At 39.2% G+C, this 10,791-nt stretch overlaps 1 protein-coding gene across 1 annotated transcript; it reads left to right on the top strand.

Moving 5' to 3' along the window:
• Positions 1-9,149: 9,149 nt before the first annotated feature.
• Positions 9,150-10,094, top strand: LOC122591031 (uncharacterized mitochondrial protein AtMg00810-like; the record flags this gene model as incomplete). The annotated part of the gene is made up of 1 exon (XM_043763218.1): positions 9,150-10,094. A coding segment is annotated over one exon (945 nt), but the record flags the coding sequence as incomplete, so codon positions are not given.
• Positions 10,095-10,791: the final 697 nt, after the last annotated feature.

Here is a 10,791-nt window from a genome sequence, read left to right as displayed (position 1 = left end):
ATTATTTATCAGTGGTTTTAGTGTATAAAGAGTAGTCACTCCTACTTTGGATAAAGCCATTTTCAATTAAAGCACTTGTAGTTTTCTCATTCCACTTTCTGGGAGCTTGCTTAAGCCCATAGAGAGATTTAACCAATTTACAGACCTTTGGATCAGAAGTAGAGTGGTAACCAGGAGGAGGCAACATGTATACATCTTCCAGAAGATCACCATATAAAAAAGCATTGTTAATGTCAAGTTGGTACACATGCCAGTCATTTTGAACAGAAACAGAAAGTAAACATCTAATTGTGACCATCTTAACCACAGGAGAGAATGTTTCATCAAAGTCAATACCAAATTTTTGATCATAGCCTTTAGCCACAAGCCTAGCCTTGTATCTATCTACCTCCCCATTAGACTTGTACTTCACCTTATAGATCCATTTACATCCAATAGGTCTTCTATTGTCAGGGAGATGTGTGAGAATCCAAGTTTCATTTTTATAAAGAGCCTCCATTTCAGAGTTCATAGCATCAACCCAATGTGGGTCATTGCAAGCCTCTTCAAAGGAATTAGGTTCAATTAACTTATTCAAATTTGAAACAAGGAATAAATTTTTCGAGTTCAGATTAGCATAATTAACCACGTTGGTAATACTATGTTTAGTCTTAGAGGTTAACACATAATCATCAAGACTTTTAGGAGGTCTAATGGTCCTGTTGGCCTTCTAAGACTAGGGGGTTGTGTCACAGCTTCATGAGATGGTTTAGTGTCTTGCATTGGGACAGTATTACCCTCAGAATTAAAAAACTCATCAATAGGTTTTGCAATGGATTCTTGGGGTCTGGCAGCATAGGGTGTACTACTAGGCAGATTCCTGGCAGCTCTATTAATGCCACTCAGACCACCATGCTCACTGCCATCACCATTTGAAGCACCTTTCCTTTCATTATTGGGTATTAAGGGATTGTCTTCACAAAAAAGTAAATTATCAAAGAAATTTAAATGAGTAGTACTAGGATCTTCACAAAGACATTCTTTGTTTTTCATTTTAAATGGAAAGATGTTTTCATAGAACCTTACATCTCTTGAGTAAAGAGTACTTTTGTTTTCAAGACAAAACAATTTATAAGCTTTCTTACTTTCATAATATCCAATTAAAACACACTTATTTGACCTAGAACTAAATTTATCAAAATTGTTTAAAACTGTTGCAAAGCAAAGATAACCAAAAGCTCTTAAGAAGGAAAGGTTTGGAGCACTATTAAAAACCATCTCATAAGGTGACTTCCCAGAAAGGACAGAAGAGGGTAACCTGTTGATGAGGAAAGTAGCAGTTAAAACACATTCAGGCCACATGTTAAGGGGTAACCCCCCCTGAAACATAAGGGATCTAGCAACATTGAGAAGATGCCTATGTTTCCTCTCAGCAATACCATTCTGCTGTGGGGTATCAGTGTAAGAGGTTTGATGTATAATGCCATGTTGCTTGGTAAAAGATTGCATTCTTTGATTAAGGAACTCACTACCATTGTCACTTCTTATGACTTTGATAGTGGTTTGAAACTGAATTTTCAACAAATTATATAGGTTTGAGAAATTTTCAAATGTTTCATCTTTTCCTATGAGTAAAAATACCCACACAGCCCTGGTAAAGTCATCAACAACAGTCAAGAAGTATCTAAATCCTTCTTTACTTTGAACCCTATAGGGTCCCCATAAATCAAGGTGAATTAGGTCACCCAAAGCCTTGCTTTGGTGTTCACTTAAAGGAAAAGGTTCTCTGGTTTGTTTAGCCTTATGGCAGACCTCACAAGGAGAGACATTAGGGTTTTTTTCAATGTTAAGTTGATTATGCAAAATGTTCAAGACTTGTGCAGCAGGATGACCAAGCCTATTATGCCAAGTAAGAAGAAAAAAAATAACACATAGAACTCACAACGTTGTGAGATAAGCCAGTCTCACCTATGATGCTAGCATCAAAGTTGTAGAGGCCATCAGCCTCACTACCAGTCCCCATGAGGGTGCCTATCTTCAAATCCTGGACATAACACTTGCTTTCATCAAAAGATATAAACATTCTACTGTCTCTAGCCAAATTATGCACAAAAAGTAGGTTAACACAGTATTCAGGCACATATAGAACACCAAACAAGGTAATATTGTTAGTGAGCCTTAAACTTCCAATTTTCAAAACTTTAGCTTGAGTACCATTGGGATGTCCAGTAGTCATAACAAGCTTGGAAACATCTTCCACATTAAACAACCATTTATCACAACAAGTCATATGTTGATTTGCCCCAGAGTCATTGATCCAATCTTTGGGTTTTTTAATGGGAGTTTGAAGAGAATTAGAACAAAAAAATCTGGTAAAGTTTGAGTTAAAAAAGGTATTTGAGTTATAAAATATACCTGCCATGTGTGTATGCACTGGCTTGGAGACAGACTTATCACTTATCATATTCATCAGAAAGTTGAGTTGTTTAGTACTGAAAGGAGTGTTTGGGTGAGAAGGACTGATGTGTCGTTTGTGTATAATTAAAAGCAGTCAAGTTTTAAATTTATAAATTCAAGGAAATACCAAACTAAACACACACTCACGGACAATGGATCCGTTCGTTTGTAATATAGCTAATAGGTAAGACCAGGTTCGTTCGCAGGGACTATGTTTAAGAACTAAGCAAGATCAAGTAATACTAAGATTTGTTGGGGGGTTGGTTTAATAACCCAATGTCAGTTTGTTTTGAAAGCAGTTAATAATTTAAGCAAGTTAGTAATTCTGAAGAATTAATCTGAAGTCATCTACCTCGAATCAGATTCATGACATGTTTCAGGTTGCATAGATTAATACAATAGTTAGGATCTTGTTAAGTCTGGGATTCACTGATGAGACTTGCTCGCTGACGTGTGTCGTCAGCAAGCCTTCAACAGGTCTTCAGCGAGTCCAATGACTCATCTTCAGTAGGTTGAACTATCCAATATGTGTGTCATGGCGGGAAGAATTCAAACAAGATAAAGACAAGTAGTCACATGGTGGTTAACCAACTGTAATCTGCCTTGTTTGGCAAAAGTACAGTTGGGACCAAAACAAGGGTTTTGTCTTTCATACCCGTTTTGGTAAAGAAGACAATGGTACATGATTCAAGTACGATGAACCAATAAGATGTCGACAACCACCATCATGTCATGATCAAGGAAGGCTGAGTTGCTCTGATTTCTCTCTATAAAAGGCAACACAGCCGCATTGTATCATGTGTGTTTGTCACCTTGAAAGTGTGTGTCACTTGTAATTGTTCAAGTTTTTAGTGTGTCTAGACTTAGCAATTACCTTTGTTCTTTTGTATTCTTGTAAGTCAAGTGTGTAAGATCAACCATGTATTCATCATTTAATCAATGATACATATGATTATACTTGCATTGATTTATTACAATTGAACTTGCTGTTGTTCTTGTTATTTATCTTGTTATTTACTTTCTTGTCTAATTTAAATATAACATAAGTTGTGTATTCGTGGACCATCAAGTGGTATCAGAGCCAGGCTCCTAAATCATTGGAACAAGATCTGTTTGCCTCCTTGTGTTTACATTTAAATTTTCTGTTCTTTAATCTTTCTTGAAACTCTTTTTCTAAAATAAGAACATGTCTTCTGTTCCTAGCCTAGTGAACACACGTGACTTTGGCTACGTGTCGACACCTCCTAAATTCGAGCCCAAGGATTTTGGGTTTTGGAAGGAGAGGATGCTTCTTCACATCTCTGGTGTGGAACCCTATTTAATGACCATATTAACTGAGGGTCCATACGTACCGATGTATGTCCAAAGGACTCCAGGAGCTACACCTGAAGCTCCTGAGATAGTCACTGACCTGGTTAAACCAGAGGTTCAATGGACAGATGAAGAAAGAAAGCTGGTAAATCTTGATGCTAGGTTGAAAAACATGATTATCGTCACTCTTCCCACTGAAATCATGAAGCTAGTCATCAAGTATCCCTCTTCAAAGGAAGTATGGGATAGACTGGTCAGCACCTATGAAGGATCTGCTGACCTCATCAAAATCAAGAAAATTGATTTGAAACGAGCTGATGAAAACTTTTTCTCTCTTCTTGATGAAAGTCTTGAGAGCACCTATACTCGCTTTAAAGGGTTGCTCAATGATATGACAAATGTTGGCATTACTCATGATAATTTTGAAGTATGTCATAAATTCATCGACTCTCTTCCTCTTAAGTGGCAAAACTTAAGAAGAAAATCCAAGATTTTGATCTTGAAGAACTTTTTGGCACTCTTCAATTTGAAGAGAGAGCATTGGCTCAAAACATTCGAGCCTCTGCTGATGCCAAAAGACATGCTGGCCCTTCTTTTTTTCAACTGTTAGCATATCCTCTCATCCTATTTCTGACCCTATAGCTCTTGTTTCTACTGAGCCCATCGATCTCTATGATGGTTCCAGTATCTCAAATCTTCCAGCACCTATTCAAACTCTCATTGATGAGCTAGATGATGAAGAAAAACAAGACTTGTTTAATGATTTTATGGGCTTTGCCCTTGTTGCTGGTAGAAAATACTCCAAAAGGTGGAACAATCACAAAACGGTTGCTCCCCTCAAACCTCCTGTTAATAAATTACAGGAAGAGTGCTGGAGGTGTGGCAGAAAAAGCCACTACCAGAAGGAGTGCAGAGTCTCTATTCCCACTCCTGCAGCTCCTAAACCTAATCCTTCTAAATCTGCTGATGAATACAGGAACAAATACTATAAGCCGAAGGAAAAGGTGGCTGAAACAGAGGATGCCAAAGTTCCAGCAAAAGGACTAGTTGCTGAAGAACATGATTGGGCTGACTCAGATGATTCTGATGATGACGATTATGTTGATGCCATGTGCCTTATGGCACTTGCTAAAACTATTGAGTCTTTGTCTTGTGATCTCCAGTTCGTAGAAAGTCTACGTGCTGAACTTCAATCTAAACTTAACTCTGCTGGAGTAGAGTTAAGTGAAAAATCTGAAAAACTTATGAAATTGAAAAACGTTCATATTAAACTTCAATCTCATGAGTTAATGACTCAGAAACTCCAACTTGAGAATGAAACTCTCAAGGCTGAAGTTTCTAATCTAAAGAAGATTGTGACCTCCTGGTCAAAGGCTTCCAAATTTCATCATCAATGTTTAAGTGAGCAAGTCCCTGCTCAAGTACAAGCAGTGATTGGTGGCAATTTTGATGCTGCTGCCTCAATTGCTGACTCATTTAATGATGATGTAAAGCCTGAAATCTCTATTCCTCCACCCTGTTCAACTTCCATCTCGCCTGAAGAGATGAAGAAGTGGTATTTTGTCAAGGGACAAAATAACTACCATGCTGAGATGGATTCTAAAGCTATATCTTCCACCAGTGTGCCCTTTTCCTCTAATGTTAAAAGTACCAGTTCCTCAACCAGTACTTTTGACATGTTCTCTCATCTTCCCATTGTTGGCATGATGCCACATAAAGGGAGAATTCAACGTTCTCCACCCAAAACCTTTAAAGGGGATATTTCAAGTAACGGGTATGTACCCATTGCTCCTCAGCGACTATCTGTAAAAGGTGCTGAGCCCTTTAAAAGAAGCACTATTGCTGCTCCCTATGACTATGGTACTCCTCAGCGAGTTAATCAGGTCGTTCAGCAACACTCTAGTGCTCAATCTTCCTCTCCGCTGGAACCTACCCATGCTAATCCCATGTCTGAACATAATCGTCTAATGAACAGACGGGTTAGGTTCGCTGATGCAAGACATCAGCAAGTACTTCCCACAAAGGCTGTACCTGCTGATACATAAACTCATATGGCATCTCAATCTATGCCTTTAAAATCAAATCTAAGGCATAACACTCCGAAAAGGGGAAGACTGCCTTCACAAAATAGGTCTACCACTCCTCAGTGAGGACACTTGCCACATCAGCAAATGAGACCTACTACTCCACAAAGAGGACAAGTTCCTTCTCAGCACAATCAATCCTAAGTGTCGAACATGGAGTACTTACCTCATAGGCAAATGAGGTCAGTGACTCTAAATCGTCAAATCAGATCCATCACTCCTAACCGAGTGAATCAGTCTCAGCAGGGTTCCTCTTCTTCCTATCCTGCTGGAAAGCAAGCATGGACCATGATTAGAGGACATCAAAATCCTCAAAACCATCATGGTGAGTCCATCCTTGGTCCTGTTCCTCAATTGCCCCCTATGAGCTTACTCAGCGAGTGAATGATCTTTCTTCTCAGCTGAGGGACTTTCTCATTTAGAATCAACAAGGCAACCCCTCTGACAAAAAATGCTATCTTTGTAGCAGCAGAGGACATGTTGCCTCTGAATGCGTTTCAGTCAGCTCAAGAGATGCTCCAGCGGTTGTAATTCAACCAAACATCTCTATATCTGCTGAAACATCTTCTTCCTCTACAAGGATTAGTGAGAACCTCTCTACTAAACTTTTAATAAGTGACAATTCTTCTGTCACTAATGCAAGCATCGCTGAATACATTGCAGCTCAGCGCATTGAAATTCCCCATCCTCAGAGGGTTATTTCAAATGCTTGGGGGCAACCTTCAATGCTGGTTGAGTATAGTGCTCCTGATGTAGTGAGCAGCTATGCAAATCTTCATAGTAATGAAACCAGTGTAATGCCCTCCGATGAAGATAACACCTTTGGTCTTGTCTTTGTGGGAAATCACACTACTCTTGAGGAGGCTCTCTCTAGAGAGCCAATATCCTCCTCTAAAGTACCTTTAGTTAATCCTGCTGACATTGCAATGGATGAACAAAGTGAACCCTAAATCCTTTCTTTATATCCATGCAAGGCTCACTGGGAAAAGGAGTGTGGTATTTGGACAGCGGTTGTTCAAAACACATGACTGGCTCTAAGTCCCTGCTGGATAACTATACAGAGGCACCTGGTCCTACAGTGGTGTTTGGTGATAACTCCACTGGACAGACTGAAGGGTATGGTCTTCTTTCTAATGGCCTAGTAAAATTCTCTAAAGTTGCTTATGTAAATGGATTAAAGCATAATCTCATCAGCATAAGTCAACTATGTGATGCTGACTACAAAGTAATCCTTGATAAACATCAAGGCACTGTAGTAAACATCAACAAGAAAGTCGTCTTGGTTGATAGTGAGACTTGTTTCTTTGCTAAGTCAGCATCCGAGTTAAATTGGATATGGCACAAGCGTATGTCGCATGTGAACTTTAAAACCATAAAGTCACTAGCCAAAAAGAACCTTGTTCGTGGCCTTCCTCCTCTTTCCTTTGAAAAAGATAGACTCTGTGGTGCGTTTGAAAAAGGTGAATGCCATAGAGCTACCTTCAAAACAAAACAAGCAAATTCTGTTAAGGGTTGCTTTCATCTTCTTCACATGGACCTTTTTGGTCCAGTGAATGTCCAAAGTCTAAAGGGTAGTAGATACACTTTAGTAATTGTGGATGAATATTCACGATATACTTGGACAATCTTTCTTAATTCTAAGAGTGATGCTGCTGATGAAATTATCAAATTCATTAAGAAAATGGAAAATCTCAACAGCATAAGGGTTAAAGAACTCAGAAGTGATCATGGCATTGAGTTTAGAAATCACACTCTTGAATCTTTTTGTGCTGATCAAGGGATCTTACAAAACTTCTCTTCTACCAGAATCCTGAGCAAAATGGTGTTGCTGAAAGGAGAAATAGAACTCTCATTGAGGCAGCACGTACAATGCTCAGTGAGTCCTCTCTTCCCAGTAGGTTTTGGGCTGAAGCAGTCAACACTGCTTGTCACACTCAAAATCGCTGTCTCATTGTTAAAAGACATGACAAGACAGCATATGAAGTGTTAAGAGGAAAGAAACCTCAAATCAAATACTTCCATGTATTTGGTTGTCCTGTCTTTATTCTTAATAATAAGGATCATCTAGGCAAATTTGATCCTAAAGCTGATGATGGTTACTTTGTTGGATATTCTGCCATTAGCAAAACTTTTAGAGTATTTAATACTCGACTTCAAAAAGTGGATGAATCCATTCATGTCACTTTTGATGAAAGCTCATCTGCTCTTAAAGATATCCAGCCATCTTCTACTGAAGAGATCTTCAATGAGTTCAATAATCCTCCTACGGAGGATGCTGAATCATTTGTTGATGCTTCTTGCTCACCTCCTCTTGATCAGCAACTCACTGAGGACAGTTCAGCAGATCCTGAGCTGGAGCAAGTTGCTGCTCATATCTATACGATTGAGCCAGTTGAGCCTATCTTAAAGTCAATCCATGCTGCATCAGCCAAATCTAGATCTTTGGCTGATGATGTGCAAGTTGATGACTCTGCTGATGATGAGTTTCATGATGCTTCAGCTAACACTGAAGACATGGAGTCTGCTGATGACCCCATCATTATTGATAACTCAAATCAGTTAATTGGCTCCACTAATCAAACTCTTGTTGAACCATCAATAACCATTGATCTCTCCTCTTATCCTTCTCCTGCTGATCCCACACAAATGTCTTCCGCTGCCACTCTAGGTTCATCAAGTGTACCATCACTTAACTGGACTTCAAGTCATCCTACTCACCAAATTATTGGTGATCCTCAGTAGGGCATTGTAACTAGATCAGAAACTAGAAACACATGTCTATATGTTAATTTCTTGTCAATGATCACTCCTAAGAATATTGGAGAGGCTATGGTTGACCCATCGTGGGTTGCTGCCATGCATGAAGAACTAACACAATTCCAAAGACAGCATGTTTGGTTCTTGGTTCCTCTTCCTCCTGGCAAAGAACCCATTGGAACTAAATGGGTTTATAACAATAAAATGGACTAAGATGGTGTCGTTATACGCAACAAGTCTAGGTTAGTAGCTCAAGGTTACCTTCAAGAAGAAGGTGTCGACTATGACGAAACCTTTGCTCCAGTGGCCAGACTTGAAGCAATACGCTTATTCTTGGCACATGCTGCTTATCGAAACTTCACTGTATATCAAATGGATGTCAAGAATGCTTTACTAAATGGAAAACTCAAAGAAGAAGTTTATGTGGAGCAGCCACCTGGTTTTGAAGACCTAACCAAGCCAAACCATGTTTATCGTCTTTATAAGGCATTATATGGTCTTAAACAAGCTCCCAGAGCTTGGTATGACACTTTCTCTGAATTTCTTCTTTCCCATGAGTTTCAGCGAGGATCTATAGACAACACCCTCTTTATTTATAAAAAGGGTGCTCATGTCCTATATGTACAAATATATGTCGATGACATCATATTTGGATCTTCCAGCAAGAAACTATGTAATAAGTTTAGCTCACTAATGTCTTCTCACTTTGAAATGAGTATGATGGGTGAGCTGACCTTCTTCCTTGGTCTACAAATTCGCCAACTTCCTGATGGCATTTTTATAAACCAAGAAAAATACATACGAGACATGCTGGCTAAATTCGATATGTCTAATATCACTACAAAGCCTACTCCCATGTCTTCTCCAAACAATCTCCATGCTGACCTTGATGGTAAGCATGTGAACCCCACTTTCTATCGTGGGATGATAGGCTCGTTGATGTATCTCACAGCGAGTCGTCTAGACATTATGTTTGCTACTTGCCTTTGTGCAAGATATCAAGCATCACCCAGGGAGTCTCACCTTCTCGCTGTCAAGTGTATCTTCAAATATCTCAAAGGGACTTCCTCTCTAGGTCTTTGGTATCCCAAAGATTCTAACTTTGACTTAGTCGCATACTCTGATTCTGACTATGTTGGCTGCATGTTAGATAGGAAAAGTACCAGTGGTGGATGTCAATTGTTGGGGGGAAGGCTGACTAGTTGGTCTAGTAAGAAACAACATACAACCTCCATCTCCACTACTGAAGCAGAGTATGTATCAGCAACAAGCTGTTGTGCACAAGTCCTTTGGATGAAAAACCAACTTGCTGACTATGACTTAGATTTCTCTAAAATCCCAATTATGTGTGATAACACTAGTGCTATTGCCATCACACATAACCCTGTTCAGCATTCCAAAACTAAGCATATTAATATTAGGTATCACTTCATTCGTGATCATGTCATGAAGGGGGATGTTGAAATCTACTTCATCCCTACTAATGATCAACTTGCTGACATCTTCACTAAACCTTTAGATGAAAAGAGATTCAAGGATCTCATCAGCAGGTTGGGAATGCTAAATGGTGACTCTGCTACTTAACTTACATATCTTGTGTAAGTTAAAATCTCTTGACTTATATCAAGAACCTCAGCAAGTCCAAGTGTGTCTTACTTGCTACAAAACAAGGCAATGAAGAGCCATAAAGTCTTCATCTAGTCCAGCAGCAAATGGTTGTTGGTAAAGACATCTAAAATCCATTAATCTCTGATGCTTTGGGAAAAAGCATAATAAAAGTAATAGGGTGCATAATAAAAGTAATAGGGTGCTGAAAGTCCCTATCTAGTCCAACAGCAAACGGCTGCTGGTAAAGACTTCTAAAATCCGTTGATCCCTGAGGCTTTGGGAAAAAGCATAATAAAAGTAATAGGGTGCTGAAAGTCCCTATCTAGCCCAGCAGCAAACGGCTGCTGGTAAAGACTTCTAAAATCCGTTGATCCCTGATGCTTTGGGAAAAAGCATAATAAAAGCAATAAGGTGCTGAAAGTCCCTATCTAGTCCAGCAGCAAACGGTTGCTGGTAAAGACTTCTAAAATCCGTTGATGGCTGACAATTTGCCAAAAATTGTTTAATGCTCATCAGCATCCACTCTTTCTTTCTCTGTGGTGCTGATTAAAACTTGGTAACCGTTCCTTTTAATAAAATAAACTCTTGGATACCT

Source organism: Erigeron canadensis, chromosome 3 (genome assembly GCF_010389155.1).
Source record: "Erigeron canadensis isolate Cc75 chromosome 3, C_canadensis_v1, whole genome shotgun sequence".
NCBI lineage: Eukaryota > Viridiplantae > Streptophyta > Magnoliopsida > Asterales > Asteraceae > Erigeron > Erigeron canadensis.
This window is presented reverse-complemented; position numbering and strand designations above follow the sequence as displayed.